The following is a 25335-nucleotide window of genomic DNA, read 5'->3' on the forward strand; positions in this document are numbered from 1 at the left end:
CAATTGTGTTATTTTAAATTAATTATTATTTCTTTCAAAATTAATTTAATAAAATATGATTCAACTAACATTAGTAAAAATGTATTCATTAATCTTATAAAAATAATGTTTAACAATTGATAAACATATTAAGGATTTGTAAAAAAAAAATCTTAATAAAAATATTTGCATATTATAAGGTGTATGAGTATTAAAGAAAAATAATATTATTGTTATTTTTTATAAATTAAAATAATAAATTTAATTAAGAAAACTTTGAAATTGAATTAAATTGTTAAAGAAAATAACATTTCAATTATAAAAATTGAGATAATAATTGCAACAATAAAAATATTTAAAAATAAAATAAAAAAAATTAAATAAAGAAGATTTAAACATTTACCATGAACGATATTAACTACGCACATGATAATATCAAAATTTATTCATATGATAACGCCAAAAAAATTACGATAAATAGATAAATAAATTTAGATTTAGATATTTCAAGCTAAATTGACCTCTCTCTTTTTTTAATTATATTATGTGAATGTCCCATACCATTTATTGTATACACCAATTTGAAACCCATCATCCATTCTCCTAAAACCCTAACCCCTAGTTCCGTGGAGAAGACCAAAACGCTGTCTCTGCAAAAATCTCTCTACTGAGCCAATAAGCTTCAATTGCAGTCGTCAATACCCAACGAAAGCATAAAAAAAGCTAGCTTCTCTGTAGAAGCTAATGGCGAACAAGAAGGAAAGGTCAGGCGCAGCAATGGGGGACTACAGAGAGTTGCAGGAGCTCGCCAGGCACCACATAGATTCGTTCGATTATATGGTTGATCGAGGATTGGAAATTATGCTGGATAATATCAAGCCTGTGAAAATTTCTGATTCTATCACCAATACAAGTCTCAAATATATCCTTTCTTTGCAACAATTTTTTTTTTTTTCATATTTTGATTCTTTGCTGTTTGGTTTCTTCGAATTCATTTGTTTTCTTGACTGTTGTCTTACTGTATTTGAGTAATCCAAGAATATACGAGCCTCTAAAGGAAAGTTCGAGGACGAAGCACAAACGTTTAATTCCGTTTGAAGTTGGTTTTCCTCTATACACTTGCTTACTCTGCTTTGTATGTTGCTTTCTTTTTACGTGTTAATTGGGTGAATTTTATTGTTTTCTTTTTGAAACAGTGTCGTCAGGCGAAGACTTCATACACTGGAAAGTTTGAGGCAGATGTTTGCTTCGAGTATCATGGCAGAGCGGTTATAAGGGAGAAGTATAATTTCGGGCAGTTTCCTATAATGTTAAGGGTTGGTATCCTTGTGTTAGTTTCTACTCTTTCTCAAAAGTTGGGATTTCCAATTTGTACTTGAGTTTTAGCAGTTTTACTTCGCGTTGATTAATTGCTATTTTTACTATCTACTTACTTTCCTTTTGGTTTGTATTCGTTGGGTTTATATTTTACTTGGATTTAAACGCTTGCCTTTTGGAGAGAGATTTATTGTTGCGGGAGGAGGAAGAATCATGTAACCTGGAGAGCAGTTACTTCTCGTTTAACATGGTGCGTTTGTTTGGAATGCAACTATAAAGCATATTGTGATGGAGAACATCTCTATCCAGGCTTCGCTTAATTAATCCTATCCCATGTATTTTGGGCAGGAATTGAACTAATTAGATCCACCGGGAGACATCTGGTGGATAGGCCTTTGGTTGAAAGGTTTCATGAGTATCTGACTCTTTAACATTGCAATGCTGGGAAATGGTTGTGAATTGGTAAGGAGAAGTGGTTGGTAGCAGTGGAAAAATTTTTGGAAGTGGGGTCTACAATACTGGTAGTTGGGAGCATTAAGAATTCAGATTATGACAGGAAATCAGGAAATCCTTAATGTATTTTTTTAAAGAAATATTTGTTCTAGACTAGGAAATGGGAGTTTTTTTTTTTTAACAAGATGTGTACCAAGGGGTTGCTGTGCTGTTGCAGATTCAAAGAAGGTAATGAGATGACAGACATAAGAACAGGAAATTTTATTTTATTTTTTAATCCATTTGAATTTCATAAAATCAGGCAGCCTGAACAGTTGATCACGCAAAGTCTTTTTGGCAACACAGAAACACCTGGAGCCTGTGTTGTTATCTGCTAATCAAAGGTCCAATGCAGTTTAACGGATGTAGGCTCAATTTTGTGATTGTGGTTGGAAGGTCAAAAAACTGTTTTGGAAAAGCACCATTTTACATGCCATTGAAAAATTAGTTTGAAAAAAGTTGTTTTGGAGTTTTCATGACTAAAACACATAGGATCAATATATTAATCTTGCTTATGCTAATATGGAAGTTTCATCATGTTCTGTTATGATGCCAAGTGATCAACAGCAGGAGTTAAGTTTTGGTTTGTCTTTTCTGTAGTGAGCTCCAGAAATTCAGTGGCCTGATGTACTGAGGCATTGAATTTGAGCTCAACAGTCTGTTAAGTCTAATTTACTTTTGGCAATTGAATTTGCAATATTGTGGCAAATGCAGAAGATGAATCATTATCAACATAGCCAAGTGGTCTTTCTCATGCATATATCAGTGCTTGAAGTACTCGCTGCTTTACTACTTGCTATGATTTACTTTTTCTCTTTGATTTTTTTTAACCATTTATTACAAATCCTCAAATATCTTTATATACTGTTTTTTTATTTTTTGCATGTGTGAGGAGATGGTTTGCTATATTTGAATTTTGGAATGACTGTTATTCTTTGTTGAAGCCATCTTACTGATGTCTGTAGCATCATTTGTTTTTAGTAAGACAGCATTTAGTTGGCTACCAGGTAGAATGTAGGAGCATTACATGCGTATAAATTTGTGCTTGCATGCTTAATTTTTAATTGATATTGAATTTTTGGTGCATACCTAATGAAACTGATGGAAAAATTGGAAAAAAGCTATTAGTGGTTGGCTATTATTGATGTAAATCAGCAACCTATAAGTGGTTGATTATTATTTTCATTATCAATTGATGTATTTATTATGGTAGAATTCTTATTGTTTTTGTTTGCTTGGATATTGATGTGCTAAGTACTAACTGCTAATCGTATTGATACAGTCAAAGCTTTGTCACTTGTATGGTGTTGATTCCCGAAAACTGGTTTCCTTCAAGGAAGAATCATCAGAGATGGGTGGGTAAGTAGTCTTGGCTATGAATTGGGGCTTCTTTTTTTGGCGTTGGTATTATGATCCTGTTAGAATTTGGATATATTTTTCATGCCTTGCAGTTTACGGTCTTAGAGCTTTCAATAGTTATAAACTCATGTTTGTTGTACTGGGGTTGACATTTGATACGCTGCTATTGAAGCCAATCTGCACCAAACTTGGATATAAGTTTAACTAATATGAAGGATAACCAGAAAATTCTGCCTGTAATTTTATAATTGGGCATTTCTTCATGCCTACTTGATTCATAATTTCGTATACTGAAGTTTTAATGCATGATGCTGATATCATAAATTAATTAATAAGCCATAAGCGTTAGGACTTGCTAAGTATAACATCAGCTGGCAATTATTCATGTGGTAAAAACTTGATGCCTATTTAAGTTATATTTGTTGGCCTTATAGATTTTGCTTTATTATTGCATGATGTCTCTATCTTTTGATTTTATGTTTTTTATCGCAGTAGATTTCCTTTAAGAGAACCATAGTATTTCCTTTTGTTACTATAAGCCGATTCAAGTCAACACTTGCTTTTTAACCTTTTTTTTTTTAATGGAATGCAGCTACTTCATTTTGAATGGGCTGGAGAGAGTTGTTCGACTTCTAATAATGCCGAAGCGGAACTATGTAAGTGAGGGCTTTTGTTTTATTTTTGTTGTGATAGGCAAGAGGCTCAAGTGCTTAACTATGGTGGATATTTTCTTCAGGTGTAGTTAGACTCTGTTACATGGTCATCTAGTTGATAATGATATTACTGCTCTAATTGAAAAAAATTATAATCCCTGCTCTGAGAACATAATAATGAGGTTGACAAAAGTACCTTGCCTTAATTTTGGAATGCAGTCATACCTATGTGGATAAAGAAAGAATAACAGACATATATTTCTTCTCCTCCTTTCTTCCAATAAATGATTGGCTTAATGACCAAGAAAAGTCAATCATTTTATTGTTTTTTCTGTTTTATCTAAAACTTTTAATTTGGCAAATTTATCCAAATTTCCAAAGGTTGTTGCTATTCTATCCAATTTTTCTAACTTGTTATTCAACTCCATTTTTCAATTGATCCATAGCCACTCATGATGATCCAACCCCACCACTATTTACCAATACCTCCCAAGTTTCATTTTGATATTCACAGTGTGTCTAAATTCTTAGTTATTTTGCCAAATTGTATGGTTTTACTTGACCATTTGCTCTCCTCAACGCCACCAAATCTCATCACCATTTGATGTCCTATGGGTATCAAAATGAAGTTTTGGAGGTGTTGTTGGTAGTGGTAATATTGAATCTTCATGGGTGGTCATAGACTCAACTCAACTCAATTAAGCCTTTATCCAAAAAATTTGGGGTCGGCTATATGAATTCTCTTTCTCCACTCTAGACGATTGGGTTAAGTCCTCAGAAATGTGTAATGCTTTTAAGTCATGTTATACTACTCTCGTCCAAGTCAGTTTAGGTTTACCCCTACTTTTCTTTCTATCCTCTAACATAATGTGCTCTACTTGTCTAACTGGAGTCTCTGTATGTCTGCGCTTCACATGATCAAACCACCTCAATTTTCCTTCTCTCAACTTATCCTCAATTGACACCTCTCTAATACTTTCATTACGGACTTTATCTAGTCTAGTATGGCCACTTATCCACCTTAACATTCTCATCTCCACGACTCTTATCTTAGACACATACGATTTTTTCAGTGCTCAACACTCACTGCCATATAACATGACTGGTCGTATGGCTGTACGATAAAATTTTCCTTTCAACTTATTGGGAATTTTGCTATCACATAAAACTACTGTGGCACGTCTCTACTTCAACCATCCGGCTTTAATCCTATGACTAACATCCTCCTTACATCCCCCATCTACTTGAAGGATTGACCGAGATATTTAAAGTGATTACTTTGGGGCAGTACTACTCCATCTAAACTAACTCCTTCCCTATCACCAGTTCGGCCTTCACAAAACTCGTAATGCATGGGTGGTCATAGACAAGTCAGAAAATGGAGTTGAAGATTTGTTTGGCAAAAATTGGATAAAATTTCAACGACCTTTGGCAATTTGGATAAAATTGCCATAATTAAAAGTTTTGGATAAAATTAAAAAAAAAGAAAAGGTTTGGCTCTTTTTTTGTCATTAAGCCTAAATGATTTTTCACTTTTGTTCCATTTTGTGATTTGATAATATAACATAACTGAATTTGTATTTCATGTTTCAGCCAATGAGTATGGTTCGAGGATCATTTCGTGATCGGCGGGAAGGATACACTGATCAGGCAGTTGTTATAAGGTTCTTACTTTCAGTAACTTCCTGTTCTATTTTTAATATTGATTCTTCAATCTTCACACTTATTATTTAATTTTATGAACAATATATGATGTATTTTATTATTTAATTTTTGTCAAGTGCTTGAAATGATGGTATCAAACTTGGATTTCGTTTCCTTCTTTTGGGGGTTTTTGACATGGTCCTTAATTTTTTCTTCTTGAATTTGTTCTTGAACCTTTGTCATTTACATGCACTTATTAAATAACAAGAAAGAAAAATTAGAAAACTATTGGGTGCTCAATGGTTGAGTGGTGTTTGATTCATGGGAGAAAATAATGTTTTCTTCTCATGTTCTCTCATCCATACTCATACTCCCTCCCAAATCAATTTCTTGTTATTTTTTTATCAGACATTGATAGAGTTAGGATCTTTATAAACTTGAAATTAGAGAGAACAAGGCAGCTGGAATTTCAGATTAATGAATAACAAGAGCAATTACACTCAGAGTCTGTACTCCTGTCACTGGTATGGTGGTAACCAATTACAACTGAAAATGAGCAACTCAATACAAAATGAAAATACTACTATATCCAAGACTAGTTCCCTGAGACTGGAATACTCGGGCCCAAGCAAAACAGCCAAATCAATTCTAACTCTCTCTGCATGCCTTTCTCCTTCATTCTCTTCTTTATTTATAGATTCTTCTCTGCTTCATTTGCACATGCTGTTTCGTTACTCATCAGCTGGCTACTCTTCTCGTCTCTCTACCTCGCAACTGTTTCCAGAATCTTCAGCTGATCTTCTAGAAACTTCTGCCAGCTCATTTTTTCTTAGCCTTCTTCTTGTATATACCTTTAAGGTGCCTGGCCCTTTACTTGTTGAACCCGTCCTTGCAGTCTGGTTTGTATCAGACATCAATTAATGCACCTAGCCATATTTTCTATAACCTCACCATTACTCCTATCAATCGGTTATGCCGCATACTCTCGGGAAATAGCTACTCTTTGTTTATTACTTTATTCTTAACATCTGATTGCAGAGAAATTTTTGTAGTTAAAATCACTGGTGCTCCTTGTCATTGTCTTCTTCTTCTTCACGAAAATTTCTTAGGGCACCTATGATGGAGAAGTTAAGTGTTTAGCTTAGGTTAAGTGTTTAGCTTATCACATCACTTATGGACTATCCATTTAGAAAAACTCAACTCAACTCAACTCAACTAAGCTTTTATTTCAAAAATTTAGAGTCTGCCATATGGATTCTCTTTCTCCTCTCTAAACGATTTTGGGTTAAATCCTCGGAAATGTATAATGTTTCTAGGTCATGTTGTATTTCTCTCCTTCAAGTCAGTTTAGGTCTACCTCTTCTTTTCTTTCTATCCTCTAACGTAATGTGCTTTACTTGTCTAACTGGAGCCTCTGTATGTCTACGCTTCACATAACCAAACAACCTCAATCTCTCTTCTCTCAACTTATCCTCAATTGGCACCACTCTTACCTTTTCTGACTACCTATTTAGAAAATGCTACTTAAATACTAATTCAAATAACTGCCTCCTAAAATCACTCAAATGGATTATGTGGCATGTTATTATAGGTTTAGTTCATGGTACACATGGCAGACTTACTTCATGTGTGCTTTTCTTCCCATGATGGGTCAATCCAACCCAAAGTCAATTAATTCAGTAGCTGCTAAAGCTGGTGCCTGACAAAATTAAGAAATTTGAAAGCTTAAAAGAGAGAATCTTCACTTAGTGAAATTACTGAAATTCATATCCGTAGTTCTCTTTCTAAAATTAACGGATTACAAATTGGGTTTTGGACCTTTTGTTGTTGTTGTGTTTTTTTTTTTCCTTAATTGCACCAAGACCTATGAGTGTGGAATCATTTGAATTCCTGGCATGTTTTTATTATGGATTACATTCAAAATGTTTTATAGAAAGACAAATTAGGAACTTATTATGTAAAGTTGGGATTCCAATCTTTTGTAGCAAAATTGCAAGCTTACTGCAGCATGCTTGCAGGTGGAATGGTTTCATTTTTTTCAAGACTAAGCTTCCTTATCCCTTCCTTATGGCCTTCCAATAGTATAAGAAATAATGTTTGCGTAGTTATAATATCTTGCTGGAAGAACAAAAACCTCGTTCCTGTTGTTGTTTATGTTCTTAAATGTTCTTTCTTTTAACAAAATCAATTATCAGATTATTATTGTTTAGCTACTTTTTCAATTCAAATTCCAGGTGTGTACGAGAAAATCAATCTTCCCTATCGGATCAATCTTCAATAACAGTTAAATTGTATTACCTTCGTAGTGGAAGTGCAAGACTTGGATTTTGGTAAGACATTCTATGCTTTGTTCCTAGAGTAAACAATTTTGGCTTTGTAGTTATGATACCAAATTGTAATTGTCTTAAATTTATTTTTGCAGGATACAAGGAAGGGAGTATTTGCTTCCTGTTGGCATTGTTCTGAAGGTGTTCTGTTTGCTTACAAGTCTTTCAAATATAAAACAACAATTATATTGTTATTCACTTATCTTGGAGCCAGCCTTTTGTAATACAAGAGAAGTAATTGGGAATTTTCATATTCTTATACAAATACAGGGGAGTTCTCCTGGGAAGATATGGTCTCTCACTTTCCCTGAAAATAGGGCAAGAAAAGAATGGTGATAGGAACTTGATTTCAAATTACAAGTCAAAATTCCCTATCATATATTTAGTTGAATGGTGTGATAGTAAACTTGTCCAGCCCCAATGCATGATAGAATATTATTAATTTAATTGGCACATATTTTGTTGTATTTTGGGTTAGATGCAGTAGTGCTTCTTTGATGCTTAATGTATTGTATTGATTCTTGTTACTAGGCACTTACTGAGACTACAGAGCTAGAAATTTATGAGAAGTTGACATGTTGTTATAATGAGAAATGTGAGAAGGCAAAGGGAGCTGTTGGTTCTCAGCTTGTGAGTGCAAGGGCAATGATTATTCTTGATGAAGTCCGGGAATTGTCTCTTTTCACTCAGGCTGATTGTCTACAGCATATTGGTACTTATGATGGCCTTACTGTTAGCCTCATTTTAATGTTATTTAATTCATTAACTAATGTTACTGTTCCTTGCACAGGAGAACACTTCCAACCTGTCATGGACGGGATGGAGAGAGAAAATTTCTCTAACGTAAGTTAAATTCAATAGCTCAAGCTACCTTTTGTTTTATCATCTTAGAAATTAGAAAGTGAAAAACAGGAACCAATTTTGAGAACATTCTGTGAAGTAAGTTTATGAGATTTGTTACTTGAATTATATGCACTGTTGACTATTTAATTCTTTGTTTTTTCCTGGGTGCAGGTGGCCCATGCAGTTCTAAGAGATTACATATTTGTACATCTTAATAATTATGATGACAAGTTCAATCTGCTCATGTTAGCTACAACTCTCTCTCTCTCTCTCATTAATTTGTTCCAGTTACATTGTGGGAATATTTGCTACTTCCATTTGTTCTTAAAGCATTTAGTTTCTTTCTTCGGGTTGAAGATGTTATGCTATTTCGTCTCTTCACATTTGTATTTGACTTTGTTTCTTTAGCTTCATGTTGCAGAAACTTTTCTCCCTTGTAGACCAGACTTCTGTGCCTGACAATCCAGATTCCTTGCAAAATCAGGAAGTGTTACTTCCTGGGCACCTTATTACCATTTATCTCAAGGTAGAATTTTGAGTCGATTTAGATTAAGTTTTAAGGATAATCAGGAAATGCATGGTTGATGGTGCATGTATGCTTACTCTGAGTAAATTTGAAGGGGACTTGAGTATTTAAATTTGCTGATACTGAGATGATTTATGATGTTCGAACTCTATGTTATATTGTTCATTACTACCTGTTCTCTCTTTCTTGGTTCTAGGAAAAACTAGAAGAGTGGCTTCGTAAAACCAAGAAGGTTATTCAAGATGAGATGGCAAAAAACAACAATTTTAATTTTTTGTCAGGTATATCTTAATCATACGTGTTCTGCCTTTAATGGCTCGTCCTTCTCTCCAACTTAGCTCGTCCTTCTCTCCAACTTATCTCTTCCCTCTCCTCTGCTTCTTTTGGTCTCTTATTCAAAAGTGTAACAAATGTTTTCTTCTCTTGGAGGATTACTTAAGGAACTCGGATAAGTTGTTGTTATTCAATAGTGTAACAAATGTTCAGTGCCATTTACGATGCACATGTTCAATTCCACATGATTCATTTGAGTTGCTATTTATTATGTGTTTCATTTCCTTGGTCCATCTGTTGTTTCTTTGTTCTAGAGTTTGATGTTTGGGTTGAAGATGTAGCTCCCCCTTCCCCCGGATACCCCCTTGAGTAACGTGGGAAAGAATGTTAACCACTAACAATCTCCAAAAGGAGAGAACATTGGTCAGTTGATGCTTTTGTTGTAATATTGAAATAACATCTATTCTTCTTGGGCTTTTGCTTTGTGATTGGATTAGAAAGTTATAAGAGTTGGCAATAAGGATGTCTTGGCTAGTAGCGGGTTCAGTTGAGATCATCAGATTGGGGGTGTCAAGGGGTTAGAAAGAAGCAAAATTTTTGCCATGCTCATGCTCACTATTCTTTATTTGTGTGGGTTTGATGGGAACACATACATATATAACTTTTGGAGGGAATCCATGGGGAATTTAGAGAAATTGAATTTCTGTAGTTGTATCTGTTTTAAACTTCTGTAGTTGAGTTGAGTAGAGTTGTAGTATCTGTTTTAAACTCCTATACCAAGTCCTGGTAACATAGTGCTGAATTAACTGATTAGCCTTGTGTGAGTCTTGCTGAAATTTTCTGGGCAACTGATATGTACATGTTCTGTATGTTCTCTAAGATAGATACAATTTTTTCTTTTTGGTACCAAAGATGGGCACAATACAAACAAGTTTACCTACTGATTGCTGTTTTTGTTGCCTGATACAATGCAGTTTCAGATGTCAAGAGGATCATGGATAGAAATCCATCAACAGCAATCAGTTTAGCTGTGGAAAATATGCTGAAAAGCGGAAGACTTGTAACACAAACTGGCCTAGACTTACAGCAGGTATTGACTTACAAGTGGTTTTACTTCATTATTTCCTAATAAACCTTCGTCTAGTTAGACTATGAAATTTTAACCTTGTCAATAAGAAGCTAAGGTATAAAATGACACTCATGTACATGATAGACTTGTTTTGGAAAGAAAAAAAAATTATCATCAAATTCATTATTTTGATTGAGAGCATCAATTCTTGCAACAGAGTGTGGGTGAGATGCATTCTAAACTGAAACCAGTTAATGAATAATCTTTGATTTTTACGGAACTTGTAATGTATGTGTACATCTTCATGTGGTTGTATGCTAATTATGGAAGGTTGAAGCAGATCATTTGTCTTAAACTTGTGATGCAGATTCTATTCCTAGAGATTTTAGGAGTACTTACTTTGGGAAAAAAATATAGAAAATAAGAATTTTTAGAGATTTTATGATTGTGTATCCCTAAGTGGATTAGGTTTCCTAATTAAATTGGGATTCTTCAAATTCCTAAATAGATTGGGATCCATAATTCCTAATTAGGGTTATACAAACATTATATATAGGCATAGTGGTTTCATTATTTTTCAAGCTTGGTTATGACAATTTTATGAAATCAATAATATTTTGAGAATTAGTTCTCTCTTCAAGGATTGGTCCTTAATTTCTCCTTCTTCTTGGTTCTTTCCCTTTGTTCTGCATCAACTTGCCTCTTCTATTTATGTGTCTGCATGCATTGCATGTGATTGTGCACCTTTGTCTTTTTTCTCTGTGCAAGCATTTGCACCTGAAGCCCCAACACTAGTTTGTGAAGTGTCAAAGAAACTTAAACAAATGAGGTGATAGATATCAAATATGCAATTGTTAATATTATATTCTGATATATTAACAATATAAGTGGAATTTTCAATAGGTTATTGTATGATCAATATCTGCTTGTCTTCAAATATTATATCTGTTTTGCTTGTATGTCCACCCATCGGTGGTTTAGAAAACTTGAATCATCTTGGATGGATGGTTTAAATACTTTGCTTCTGGTATGATCATTTCAACTTTAATCAGTCTTTAGCTTTAACAATAATTAGGGTCTGCAATGCATTTTTCTATAATTAGATGAGGATTTCAGTTAGTTTGGTATGTGCATACTTTTTGCATATTTTGTATGTGTTATTTGTGCTAAAATAGATTGCTAATGGGTGTATTGTGCTTCACTAGAGAGCTGGTTACACAGTTCAAGCAGAGAGGCTCAATTTTCTACGTTTTCTTTCCTTTTTCCGGGCTGTGCATCGAGGGGCTTCGTTTGCTGGACTGCGCACAACAAGTGTGCGGAAATTGCTACCTGAGTATGCATCTGCTTGCAATTTATGCAGCAACTTATAAAGATTCTTTTTACAATTTTTATTTCTATTTGCATTTATGTTTTCACTTGCTTCATCCCAAAAATATTGTATGTATTCATGTATCTGTATGTTTGTGCTTTAACAGATCTTGGGGTTTTCTTTGCCCTGTCCATACACCTGATGGTGAGCCATGTGGGTTGCTGAACCATATGACTCGTTCTTGTCGTAAGTCCAATATTTTATAAAAATTTTGTTTACCTTGGACCTGTTTAATTCCGCAAGAAGTTTCTACAATTTCAATCTAATTTTTATTCACATGGTAATGGAAATTTACTGGAAATTTGAGCTGTGTACCGATTTGTCATGAGAAATTGTCTTTGGGGTGGTTGTGCTTATAATTGTTCTTGAGACTTGAAAATCAATTATATAATCTTGGGAATTAAGGAGATTAAGGAGTCTAGTAGCTGCTTATTGAACTTAAATTATTATTGGCCAAATGATTATGGATTGTTTGGTTTTATCTTTTTCTCTCTTAATGATGAAATCATTCTCAATGTTGGAAAGAGCTGGTAAATGTGAATTGTTCAGTTTATTGATCAAAAACAGATATAATTGTCAAATTTCTTAAATTCATGCTAGGTAGAGAGAGAGAGAGAGAGAGAGAGAGAGAGAGAGAGAGAGAGATTTAAGAAATTCACAATCTTGTAGCATCATTATAATGCGTCATGATAACAAAGATTTAAGAAATCATTTTATAGCTGTAGCATGGTGGGTATGTATGTATGTATCAGCTCTTTTCCTAAAATATTGATGCTGTGGAGAGAAAGGCAGCACGTTGATGCTGCTGGGACTGCATGTTTCAACAATATGTTTCTAAATTCTTTTTTTTTTAACCTTTTGACGTGTACGTTGACTGCTGCTTGCAAATGACAGTTGTTTGGGCTTTGCATAAATATGAAATTATATTGCAACTTAATGGAGTAGCCTATTTGTGATGTATAATCCACTAAAATTATGATATTCTCACCAATTGAGATGGTATTTTATTCTTTATACAATTTTTCTTAATAAAAAATAAATCTCTTCATTTGAATTTGTTTTCAATTATATGCTTTCCATTCCTTTAAAATGAAAGCATTTTGTGGGTATCAAAAATCCAATACAAACATGTGCTTAGCCTATGTTTTGAAAAAACAAAAAAGAATTACTTGATGAGGGAGTAATTATAGCTAAATTGTATTCAATGGAAGTGGACAGCATTTAAAAGTTTTGCTCATCAACTGTGTCCTGGTCATATTTTGTTTGGCGACCTTCGAATATCTTTAGAATGAATGGGATAAAAGAACTCCAAATATTTCAGCCTAGTCATTTAGATGCATGTTTTCTTATTTTCAATTTCTCATGGCATTCAGTTTATATATGTAGTTGATCCTTGGCATCAGTTAATTACTTAATTGGAATGTATGAGTATTAATAATTATATTCTCATGCTTATTCATGCGTCAACACATTATCTTTTTGTGTATCATATCATTGTGTTTATTTTAATTTGTATCACAACAACAAGGACATGGGAATGATCTTATTTACCATTTCTACCTGGTGAACTTTTTGTTAGCAGTAAGATGCAAATAACTTGGTTAATCAAGGACATTTAAATCTTCTTAATTTGAGTTTTGTTTTGGATATTAGTTTCTAATTCCCTCTCCTTTTCTTTCCTTTATATCAGGAATTACTTCATACTTTGATTCACAAGGAGCTGTTAAAGACTTTTTTGATATGAGGAAGTCGATCCTTGGTGTTTTGACTGGTCTTGGAATGACTTCTTCATTGCCAAAGCTTGTTCAAGCTGGCCCTCCGCAAGTTCTTTATGTTCTTTTAGATGGTCGTCTTGTTGGCTCGATACCTTCTGGTGAGGTTGAGAAAGTTGTTACTCACTTGCGAAGATTAAAAGTGTCAGCTGCTTCAGTGGTTTGTTTTCCTCAAATTTCTTCACTGATTTTCACACTAAATTTCCTTTGTCCATGTCATTTATAAATAATATATTACAGATTCCTGATGATCTGGAGGTTGGATATGTTCCATTGAGCATGGGTGGTGCATATCCTGGTTTATACCTCTTCACATCTCCTTCCAGATTTATTCGTCCAGTTAGAAATATTTCTATCCCCACTGAGGACAGTCAAAACATTGAACTTATAGGACCGTTTGAACAGGTGAGTGCAGATAGTGCCATTAATATTTTATTTCACGTCAAGCACTTCTTTAGATAAATCGAGGCTATGGATGTTAGATAAGCTTGTCCTTGCGGTGCTGATAAGACCAAGGGCTATTAGTTGCTGACATGCTTGTATATTTCATGTTAGGTTTTTATGGAAATAAGATGTCCAGATGGTGGAAATGGCGGTAGAAGTGATGCTTTTCCTGCAACTCACGAAGAAATTCATCCAATTGATATGCTCAGTGTGGTGGCTAACCTTACACCTTGGTCTGATCACAATCAAAGCCCACGAAATATGTACCAGTGTCAGGTGTGTATTGTGCTTTGTTAATGGAAGTCCTATAACGTCCAATAATTTTTTTTTTCCCTTCACCTTGCTTAACATGTGATATTTTGCTTCCATAATTTGTTTTATTGTAGATGGCAAAACAAACAATGGCTTTCTCTTTACAATCTCTTCGCTTCCGTGCAGATCAGAAGCTATATCATCTTCAGGTATGGATCACTTCTTTCTTTCTCCTTTTGTTGTTTTCTTGATTGGAGACTTTGGAGAAAACTATTCTGATTGCAAATTTTTTCATTGATAATAGTAATTATGTTCCATCATGTTTTTTCATATAAATAATTATATCTCCATTGACTGCCCTCTGCCTGTGTTCTGTATAATCGTGCATCTTCTTAACCCATTGCCACTTCTTTATTGACTTTACCCTAAAATGCCTGTGTTAAATAAGTATTACTTGGAATGGGTTTGGCACTTCAGCCTGTGGACATGTACCCATATCGAATACTCATATTCAAGTCCAAATGATATAGCTTTGATCATATTTCTTTCCTCCAAGAAGACGATTCGGTAGTTTTTGAAAAATGACTGATAACAAGTTGTTGGTCGCTTTGATTAATGTGAGCTAAGTAGTAACATACTAGTTAAGAATGGCATTGTTAGTTTTGAAAATTTCTTATGTGTAATATTATAGGCAAACCCTTGTGACTAAATTGTAATTTACCTTCATTTGTTATTTTGGAGATCTGAGAGTTTTGTTTTTATGTGCTCCTAATGCAATGAAAGAATTACCCATTGAAGATATCTGTGAATGCCTTCCTTGATGAATATGGGTGTTCAGATGAAATCAGGGAACTGCTCCAAAGTATAAAAAGTGGACAAACCTGAATAATTTATTGATCTTAGGGCTTAGAATTTTAAAATCTGTACCTATCATGTTTGTGTTATCAAATTAATAAAATTTATAAATGATGAATGCTAACGATTATTTATTGATTTTTTTCCATGAAATGAAAACTTGTTTCAATTTGGAATTAACAAAGTGATTGCTGATTGTGTGGTGGGAAAAGAAATACAAGTATAGTATTTTTTCCGTTAATTAATTTTTGTTTGTGTGTGTTTTAGAGGAATATCAGTAAAAACGGAGAAATCAATTAAATGGATACTGGGTAACAGCTATTACATGGTGGGGTCAATATTTTTGAATCCTACACACACCCTTGTAGCTGAGAAGCAAATTGGCTGTAATTAGTAGTGTGACAATCCGAAATAAATGCCACATTTGTTTAGTTCTATTGTTTATCCCTTTTGCCCTCTCCTCTAAACTGTGTATTTGTGATTGTTCTTCATTGCTTTTTTGCTGTTATGATGAAAATACTCTGGGCATTTTCAGACCCCTCAAACTCCTATTGTGCGCACAAGTTCATATACAAAGTACTGCATAGATGAGTATCCAACAGGGACAAATGCAATAGTTGCAGTGCTTGCTTATACAGGGTAAGTATTTTAGACGAGCATATTTTAAGCATTTAAGCATTTCTAAGTACAATTGTTTTTTGTTGTCCAGATATGATATGGAGGATGCCATGATTCTGAATAAGTCATCTGTTGAACGTGGTATGTGCCATGGACAAATTTACCAGGTTTGCATCCTTTATGCTTGAGGATTTATTTATTATTATAGTTTACTGTTGCTGTTTTCTTACTGATGGACCCATTTTTGTCTTAGTCTCGACTTTTAATCTCTGTATTTGCTACTTAGAGAACATTCTGAAAAATGCTTTACACATTCCTAATTGTATGTCTACATGTGTGAATGAATAATTTTGAAGTTCATACCTGTTTATATATGTCTGTGTATGGATGTTAAACTCATATTCATCTGCTAATTGTAGATAATAATTTATGTTCTTTTCCCTATCAATATATTTAGTGTTCTTATAATTTACTGGGCATGCTAACACTTGTGGTTGAGTTGAGTTGAGAGCATGCTAACACTTGTGGTTGTTCTTTTGGTTATTTAACTTGTGTCCATCCGTTGAGTGTTTGAACATTCTTTGCAGACAGAGACCATTGACTTATCTGAAGAAGGTAGCAGGTCTGATAGAGACCAAAGAATGTTTAGGAGGAGTAACATTGATAAGTCATTGCAATCTGTGATTGATTCAGATGGACTTCCATATGTTGGTCAGGTTAGCATCTTAATTCTTAATTCTTCTTCCCACCCCTCCCTATCCTTTTCTTTTTCTTGGTTGATCTTTGTAAAATTTATGTTGACAAATTCCTTGATTGAAATCCAGATAATACATCCAAATGAACCCTACTGTAGCATTTATAATGAGATAACAAATACAACAAGAACCAACAACCGAAAAGGTTCAGACCCTGTTATTGTTGATTATGTTGCTGTTGATACCAAAAACAAGAAGCATCTTCAGAAGGTAATTCATATTTTTTTTTATCTCAGCCACATTTATTCTTGGAGTGAATAGGAAAACATATGTCGATTCTAGGCTGTTGGAGTAAGGAAAAATGACTATCAAGAATTTTGACTTTTGCTTTGTATGAGAAATTTGTTCGTTTTGATTTGTCTATTTGCTAATTTATTTTTCCAGGACATGTTGAGAACGTGTGATCTCATTTCATATGATTCACTTGCATATGTTATTGGCTTAAATTTCTGTTTCTTTGCTTGAGCAGGTGAATATACGTTTTCGACATCCCAGAAACCCTATCATTGGTGATAAATTTAGTAGTAGACATGGACAGAAGGGTGTTTGCTCCCAATTGTGGCCAGACATTGATATGCCATTTTCTGGACTCACTGGAATGCGTCCTGATCTGATTATCAATCCTCACGCATTTCCTTCAAGAATGACAATTGCAATGCTTTTGGAATCTCTTGCTGCTAAGGTATAGTAACTGGGAACCAAAATCATCAAATCTGTTGGTCCTTCAAAAACAATACATCAGTTACTATTCTTGCATTAGCAGAATATTCTTATATTATGCTTAGCAACTGCCTGGGAAATAATTGATGGATGCTTGAACATTTAATGCTTCAGGGAGGTAGTTTAAATGGAAAATTTGTTGATGCTACACCTTTTGCTAGTTCAGTTAAAAAAGCTAATGGGGGAGAAACCAAATCAGAATCTGAATCGCTTGTTGATGATCTTGGTGAAATGCTAAGATCTCATGGTTTTAACTATCATGGTGTGGAGGTGCTATATAGTGGGGTTTATGGAACAGAACTCACATGTGAAATATTTATTGGGCCTGTTTATTATCAGCGCCTTCGCCACATGGTTTCAGACAAATTTCAGGTAAGAACTTTCTTGTTATACTTGAAATTGAAAGTCAAGCACATTATTTTTGAATTATTTTCATTTCTTCCTTGAGATTTTCTGTCCATGACTTGGCATTTATTTGTAATGTCATTCTTTTGAATATCATCCACCAACATATAACCTAAAGGTAGGTAGTCATTCAGATAAGTAAATTATATACTTGAGTTTGACTCTGAACCTATAAAGTTTTGATGATCATGAAATGCCTCACGCATTGTTTGATGATGGTTAATGGGTTTACAGATCAAGCTTTTCAGTAAATTACTATATCCTTTATTTGTAATTGGCGTGCAGGTGCGGTCAACTGGAACTGTTGACCAGATTACTAGACAGCCTATTAAAGGAAGAAAGCGTGGTGGAGGTATACGTTTTGGAGAAATGGAACGAGATGCCATGCTTGCTCATGGGGCAGCATATTTATTGCATGATAGGCTTCACACATGTTCTGATTATCACATTGCTGATGTATGTTCTCTATGCGGAAGCATACTCACAACATCATTTATCCAGCAACAAAAGCGGGTAGTGCGGGATATCGGTGGATTACCCCCAGTGAGGGCTCCAAAAAAGGTGGCATGTCATGCATGCCAAACAAGTAAAGGGATGGAAACTGTTGCCATGCCTTATGTATTTAGATATTTGGCTGCCGAATTAGCAGCGATGAACATAAAAATGACTGTCCGGCTAAAAGATGGTGCTTGAATACGGATTTTGCTGCTCTTGGAGATAATAATTGAGTGTGTGTGCAATTTTGGTTTTAATCTTCATGGCGTCCCAAGTTATTTATAAAGAGGGTAGATGCAGCTAGATATATTTCACAGCACAGGGGTTGTGGGAAAGGGGAATCTGAATACCTGCTGTATCATGAGCTGGGGAATCAGTAGTGGCTTGACTTGGCCTTCCGGTAACTGTATTCATCCTCTTGTAAGCAATAACAGTTTGTTAATGTTAACTCCTGATGGCAAGCAATTTTCCCCTTTGAAGTAAACTATTGTTGTACTCTAATCTTCTTTTTTCCTTATTGGTCTTTTATCTTTTTGGTATGTTTGAATCAGGGCTGTGTCTAAACCGGATTGAAGAATCGTACCGAACCAAATTTAATTTGATGCTTTGGTTTTGTTCGGATTTTTCACTAAAATCTGAATTGGAAGTGTACTGAAGTGAAAATCAATATCATACATCTGTTTTAAAATGATTATTTAGGTGTATTATATTTTTTTAATTTAATTATATATTTACATGCAATTATGATTATAATATTTATAATTATAATTTATGCATAATCTAATGTTATCTTTTGTTTTTTGATATTTTCTTGATAATTTTAATTATAAATGCATAAAGTAATTTTATAATTTTTAATTATAAGTATTATTATGCTTTATAAATATATTTAATTCATAATTATATTTATATGTTGTAGTTAAAGATTATGTAATTAATAAATAGTTAAAAGTTATATTATATGATTTTTTTATACAAAGATATTTTATATTATATAGTATCTTAAATCTTAAATTATATATATATGTATATACTTTGTAGTTAGATTATATAATTTATAAATAACTAAAAGATCTATGATATATTGCACATTAATAATTTTCTTCAAAGTTTAAATGTTAATTATAGTAGGACTTTTGTGAAATAATTGTATAAAATCGTTTGTAAATTGAAAATTGAATGGAAGAATTAGAACAAAGAAGAATTGAATTAGAATAATATTAAAATTTTGATTTGATTTTGATTTCTAAATAGATACCAAATCAAAAATTAGAACTACAAACCCCTAATCTTAATCCATGAGAGCGTTACATTGCAAGATGCCATCTGAGATGTGCACCAAATGGCTTAGTTAATTTAAAATAAAAAAAATAAAGAATAAAAAAGTATTTTCATTCGGTTTTGAGTTGTAATTGGCAGTTTTGATATGTGGAGTTGGAGGTCCTAAATCGGACTGTCTGGGGTTAGTTCTTAACGATTTCAATTCTAATGATTTTGGTTTATTTTTGGTTTGGGCTAAGAGCAATATCAATTCCAGTCACGTGGTTAGCCCAAGTGTTGACATATATTTTTTTCTGAAAAAACATTGTTTATTTTTGGATTGGATCAGACCGACAAATTGAACCATCGGTTTCAATCTGATCCAATTTAAGGGCTAGGGACAGAATGCCAAGTTCAGCCACAGGGTCTCGGGTTGGTCCTAGAATCAATCCACTCAATTAGATATCTTCCAAAAAAATTAATTACATATTTTTTAACATATTTAGGATCTCTTTGATAACATACCCAATCATCCACATATTTTTCATTGAACTTCTCCTTTCATTTCATTTGTTTTTACCAAATAAATTTTAATTTCTTGTCACATCAAATTAATTTGGTGCAATTAGATGAGGCTCCCAACAAGAAATAAAATTAAAATTTCAAGACCTAATTGCTACAAATAAGAAAAGTAATAAATTCAATTAGCATTAGTATAATTAACCTAATTAGACTTACACAATTTAAGAAACAATAATATCCAAAACTTATCTAGAGAAATATAATGGTGATGCAACATCAAAAAATTCATGAAAAGTAATGCTTATCACCAAATTTCCATGTGTTATAAGCAAGGATACAAAACTGATAGCAATACAAGCTACAACAACGCCGAATGGTATAATCTTAAAGTTTGCTCTACTCTAAATATTCTAAGAAAGATTAAACATTTGAACAGGCCAACTGCGCTTCCGACCATCAGGGCCAACACTAACAGTTTCCATTGATATGTCAATGCTCCGATGTTGGGCAGCACGGACGATGCTAATACGCAACTGAATTGTTGCAGCAGGGAATGCATGTGTGCCAACAGCTGCAGATCTACCATCAGCAGGGAGATTTTCTGGTGCCATTGCTATTGGTTCCCGGAAGGTGAGGATAGTTTGCGACCAATGCGTTTTAGGAGTGCAGGGGGATGTCGACAACACAGCTGGTGTTTCTTTGCAGAACCTGGTGGTAAAACCAGTATCAAACCACAGTACAACCCCATAGCAACAAATTGTTTTGGACGCCATTTCAATGGAGTTGCTAGCCAAACTACATGACTTTGGTTTGAGTTCAATGCTTGCAGTGAAATCCACCTCTCCAGGCTTCATGGTTGCCAGGTCAAAAGTCTAGAGAAAGACACAAATGGACATGTCTGTCAAAAAAAATTTATAGCAGAAAATACCCATCCGGGATCCAAACATCTTGTACAGTTAGAGCCAACCCTTGGCAAAATATCAGGCAACTGAAAAAAGCTCATAAAAAAATCCCTGCAGCTTTCCCAGCTCAGAAAGTTCAGCCAAAACTTTTTCCTTTTTATTTTTTAAACAAAGGATGAAATTGAAGGGCAAAAGTAGGTGCCAAGGCAAACGCATCAATGCAAAAAAGAAGAGAAATGGCCCCTTTAACTTGGTTTTGAGAAAAAAAAGGGTGACTGAAACATCAATCAGAACATTTTCTTGTTTGGCCAAAATATGAGTCAAGAATTCCAATTTTCAATGACTGTAGGATGGCATAATTTTGCCACAGTTCTAAGATAGACAAGAGGGGATGGGGACAAACCTGGAGAACAGTAGCATCAGTCACTAGATCACAATCATCCACAACATCAACAACAGGAATTTGAGCAGCATCCTGAACAAGTTCTTTGCCAATGCAAGACATATTGAAACCATACACATCTTCCCAAAATGGAAGACTAGTACCACCCCTTCCAAAACCCGCAGCATACTGAAAATGTCATTGCAGAACTAAGGATAAGAAAATGAGATCACATTGGACAAGCAACAGAAAAAAAGAAAAGAACTCACAATAGTTGCTGTGTCAGGGAGAATGGCACCTCCAGGCTTCAACCATTTATCTCTTGCAAGGAGCACTGAGCTAAGCATTGACTCATAGAGTAGGCAATAACCCATCCATTCACTCAATAACACATCAATGCTATGTGGTTCGATTTGTATGTATTTATCAAGCTCTTCAACCATTCCTTGAACTACCTCTATTACCCCAGTGCACTGATCATTGCTTTCATTATGCCAAAGGCCATTGTCCTTGGCAATCTATACTTGGGAAAAGTAAAGGAGTCAGAGCTGCAAGAGGAAATACAGAAATAAATTGAATTACAAACAAGGAAATGTACCTGAGTTGCCACTGCAGCCATCTTCTCACTGGCTTCAACTGCAATCACTCTTGAAGCCCCTGCTTGGGCTGCAAAAAGACTGTACAACAACAAAGAAGAGAGAGAAAGTTCACAAGGTCCTAGTGCACTGGGAATGTCTAGAACAGATCACTAAGTTTCTAAAAAAACAAATAGACAATCAGACTAAAGTAACAAATTCTGTGAGATATGAGGGCTTCTTTTTTCCAAAGTTTCATCCATATAGCCATTTTGATAGATGATACGGATAAACAACTACTAGCAAGCAGTCTTCAAAATTTTTCATGAGAGTCTATTACAGCATCCCCAGCAATGAGAAGAGCAAAGGCACCTAGTGGGGAAAGTACAAAGGGGACCATTCACCTGACTGTGGTTAAATTTGATGGCTTGATTAGGAAATGCTTATAGGGATTATATCCTAGAATCCGCAATAAAGCATTCCCTAATCAAGCCATAGAATTTCTAGGTCATGTGCAAGAATCAACTGGCTAGAGCTTTGCAAGCAATTAATAGAAAAATTTAAGACAAGATTGTAGCCAGAAGTCTGAAAGATTGTAGTACTCCCACCATTAAACTCCCAACCCAACTTAAGCGTTGATTTTATCCCACTGCATAACAACCAGGTAAGCTGGTTATCACCTCAAAGCAGGGGAGGAGCTTGTTGGACATAGCCCCCAGCACCCCCACCCCACCACCAAAAAAAAAAATAAAAATAAAAAACAACTAACAAATATATATGTTTTTAGCCCTCCAAATACAAAAGCTAAGCCTTCATAATTTTTTGGCCCCTGCAAAATAAAGCCCAAACTCCGCCACTGCCTCAAAGGCCAGTGGCACTTTAACAACAAGAATGGCCAGCATCCTTCAAGGTGCAAGCATATTTTGCAGGGCTCTGACCTTATTACGCTTGTCCTTTTATTGAACTTGGAAAAGAAGATACTAGGAAAACTCCATCATTCTGAGCCACACTTTATATTGGCCATAAGCAAATGTGAGGAAATCAGTTAAGAGATTTTGTCAATGATGAAGAGTTGAGCCATTGACAATGAGAAACAATAAATCTAAGATGCATATAAAAAGAGTGCATAAAAGGAAAAAAAAAGGGAAAAAGATAAGAAGTGCTTATGCTACTGATCATTAAGCATATTGCCACCTCACCTTAGTATGCCAGTTCCGCAACCTAAATCCATCACAACAGCACCAGTCAGGAGTGCAGGATTTTTCAAGATAGCTTGGCTATAAGCATCCATCCTTACCTGCATAACCAGAAAGTAAAGGTCTTAAAAGAACTGCAAGAGAATCTAAAATCAAACTCACATATTTCACACTTTATCCATATTCTGGCATGAGATATCACAATTAAAAGCTTAGTACCTTATCACTTATCATCTCTCTGTGGATACCAAATGAACTATAAGCACCAAAATAATTGTCATTGACTTTCTTTATATCCTTTGCAACAAGATTCAAAGGGCCCTTCGAAACAGATGCAACCTCTTTCATTTCGTTTCTTTCAAAACTGTTAGAACTAGCTTCAGAATTCTGTCCAGTGTTGTCATCTTCAAGACAAATTTTTTCAATATTCGCCAAATCCCTTATGACCTCCTCTTTATACACTGACGAGGTAAAATCATCTTCACCTTCTTCATCTTCAGCAAAACTGTACAAGAGTGAATCATCTTGAATAAAAGGCTTAAGATATTTATCATCATCCCATAAAGGCTTAATGTCTTCAAGGTTCACTGCGTCATGTAAATGACACTGTAAATCTCTGTTGGACTTACAGGTAAGCCCACAACTCCAACATCTGTTTTGTGCCACCTGGAAAATAAAAGCAAAAGACAGACAAAGACATCAAGATATGAACTTTCACGTTAAACACGAGTTTTTAAAAAATATAAAAAGCATAGCATAACATAGACATTGTTTTTTCTTCCACAGTTCTACAATCCACCTTCAGCCAGACCTCAGTACCAAAAAGAAAATGCGAGAAAATAATATGGCAAGACTGATATACTACATTTAGTGACAGAGAGTAAGAAACGAACAGAAAAAATCATTATACTACTCATTAAGTTAGATTAGCCTACCTCTAAACATAAAAAAATGTTTCCTTTATTATTGCTTCGGATTTCTTAGCAACCACATATAACCTAAATCATAATCAAACTGAAAAATCCAAGGGCCGAACGTAACAATTTAGCTCAATGCAGTTCCACCCGTAAAGATTCCAACTTTTTCATACTTTATTTCCCCCATTTCCTCAGCATCCAAATAAACAAAGCAAAAACCACAACAAGCATTAAGTAATTTACCTGACAGCGGACATAGTTGATGAGCTTGAATGAGCTATAGAAATCCAAGCTCAACTGTTTCCTTATGCCCCGAAAATCAAATTTATGAATCAAACTACAATGATCGAGTAATTCAGTGCACGCACTATACTTAGAATCACAAAACAAGCAGCGAAAATTCGATTCCGATTCCTCTTCTCCATCATCGTCTCTCCAATCTTCCCAGTCACCGTTTTCTTCTTCTTCCTCTTCTTCTTCTTCTTCAGATTCTAGTTCGATTAATGTTTTGTGCATTTTATTGATTTCCATTGGATAGCTTTTGGCCATGATTTTGTGCAGCGACAGAGACAGAAAGCATCAATTTATTTCATTAAACCCTGTCAAAAACCCTAATCCAAAATCCTTTTATTTTTTATATTTTTTAAGCTTATTTTTTGATACGTCAGCATGTGGGACCCACAAACAGCTGGATTTCTGTTTTTTCCTTAAAAAATAATTTTCCCTAAAAAATAATTTTCCTCTGAAAATTATTTACTTTCAATTATTTTTTTTATTTAATAAAAAATTAATTAATTTTTTAATATAACCACCATAATTTATTTTTTATATTTTTTTAAATATTATAAATTAAAAAAATAATATTTTTTGGTATACATTAAACAATTAAATTTTTTTTTTTTATATACTTATATATTATTATTTTTATAATATATAATATAAAAAAATAATTAATAAATATTATATATACTTATATATATATATAATATAAATAATAAAAAAAAAAAAAAAAAAAAATAATATAAATAAATTATAAATTTTTTATTTAATTTAAAAAATAAAAAAAAAAATAAATAAATATAAGTAATTAATTAATTTTTTATTAATTAGTGTTATATACTAATTTGAGAATACCTAATATCGCAAGTATATAAAAAAAATTTAATTGTTTAATGTATACCAAAAAATATTATTTTTTTAATTTATAATATTTAAAAAAATATAAAAAATAAATTATGGTGGTTATATTAATCGTGTACTAATAATTAGAGAAAAAAATTAAATAACTCTTTTAATGTATATAAAAATAAAGTATCATAATTATTAATTTTTTTAAAAGATAAATAATTTTTTTTTGAAAAATAAATAATAAATTTTATATAAATATAAAAAGAATACATGTGTTTTTGAAATA

The 25335-nt window shown here is 33.7% G+C and overlaps 2 protein-coding genes across 6 annotated transcripts; one reads left to right on the forward strand and one right to left on the reverse strand.

Annotated features, from left to right (window-relative positions):
• Positions 1 to 529: 529 nt before the first annotated feature.
• LOC110666916 (DNA-directed RNA polymerase I subunit 2) lies at positions 530 to 18861 on the forward strand. Of its 5 annotated transcripts, none has more exons than XR_009150776.1 (28): positions 530 to 901; positions 999 to 1078; positions 1176 to 1295; positions 1478 to 1546; positions 3071 to 3147; positions 3740 to 3803; positions 5394 to 5464; positions 7679 to 7774; positions 7867 to 7912; positions 8303 to 8483; positions 8562 to 8614; positions 8786 to 8859; positions 9023 to 9140; positions 9337 to 9421; positions 10388 to 10503; positions 11688 to 11815; positions 11958 to 12037; positions 13542 to 13783; positions 13864 to 14028; positions 14179 to 14343; positions 14454 to 14528; positions 15710 to 15813; positions 15884 to 15959; positions 16380 to 16508; positions 16617 to 16757; positions 17017 to 17229; positions 17434 to 17639; positions 17958 to 18102. XR_009150776.1 is itself a non-coding variant. In XM_058151896.1 (28 exons), exons 1-28 carry the CDS (start codon positions 724 to 726, stop codon positions 18363 to 18365), a joined length of 3612 nt encoding a protein of 1203 aa, XP_058007879.1. In that variant the 5' UTR covers positions 533 to 723; the 3' UTR covers positions 18366 to 18861. The 5 variants fall into 5 exon arrangements, 4 of the variants coding, with proteins under 4 accessions (XP_058007879.1, XP_021683277.2, XP_058007886.1 ...); XM_058151896.1 differs by having other exon boundaries at positions 533 to 901; positions 17382 to 17639; positions 17958 to 18861; XM_021827585.2 differs by lacking the exon at positions 1478 to 1546 and having other exon boundaries at positions 533 to 901; positions 17382 to 17639; positions 17958 to 18861.
• A 1308-nt stretch (positions 18862 to 20169) lies between these two features.
• On the reverse strand, positions 20170 to 24538 carry LOC110666908 (probable protein arginine N-methyltransferase 3). The gene is made up of 7 exons (XM_021827573.2): positions 24165 to 24538; positions 23224 to 23670; positions 23008 to 23105; positions 21832 to 21910; positions 21503 to 21751; positions 21255 to 21422; positions 20170 to 20821 (listed from the first exon to the last, which is right to left on the reverse strand). Exons 1-7 carry the CDS (start codon positions 24468 to 24470, stop codon positions 20360 to 20362), a joined length of 1809 nt encoding a protein of 602 aa, XP_021683265.2. The 5' UTR covers positions 24471 to 24538; the 3' UTR covers positions 20170 to 20359.
• Positions 24539 to 25335: the final 797 nt, after the last annotated feature.

Source organism: Hevea brasiliensis, chromosome 1 (assembly GCF_030052815.1).
Source record: "Hevea brasiliensis isolate MT/VB/25A 57/8 chromosome 1, ASM3005281v1, whole genome shotgun sequence".
Lineage (NCBI taxonomy): Eukaryota > Viridiplantae > Streptophyta > Magnoliopsida > Malpighiales > Euphorbiaceae > Hevea > Hevea brasiliensis.

What these genes read in the sequence shown, in the direction of transcription:
- LOC110666916 (XM_058151896.1), top strand. Translation starts at nt 724, where the DNA reads ATGGCGAACAAGAAGGAAAGGTCAGGCGCAGCAATGGGGGACTACAGA. An exon ending in GTTACTTCTCGTTTAACATG is followed by an intron (nt 1,547 to 3,070) that starts GTGCGTTTGTTT and finishes GTATTGATACAG; the next exon opens with TCAAAGCTTTGTCACTTGTA. An exon ending in TTATTACCATTTATCTCAAG is followed by an intron (nt 9,141 to 9,336) that starts GTAGAATTTTGA and finishes TCTTGGTTCTAG; the next exon opens with GAAAAACTAGAAGAGTGGCT.
- LOC110666908 (XM_021827573.2), bottom strand. Translation starts at nt 24,470, where the DNA reads ATGGCCAAAAGCTATCCAATGGAAATCAATAAAATGCACAAAACATTA. An exon ending in TCAACTATGTCCGCTGTCAG is followed by an intron (nt 23,671 to 24,164) that starts GTAAATTACTTA and finishes TTTATTTTCCAG; the next exon opens with GTGGCACAAAACAGATGTTG. An exon ending in GAGAGATGATAAGTGATAAG is followed by an intron (nt 23,106 to 23,223) that starts GTACTAAGCTTT and finishes CTGGTTATGCAG; the next exon opens with GTAAGGATGGATGCTTATAG.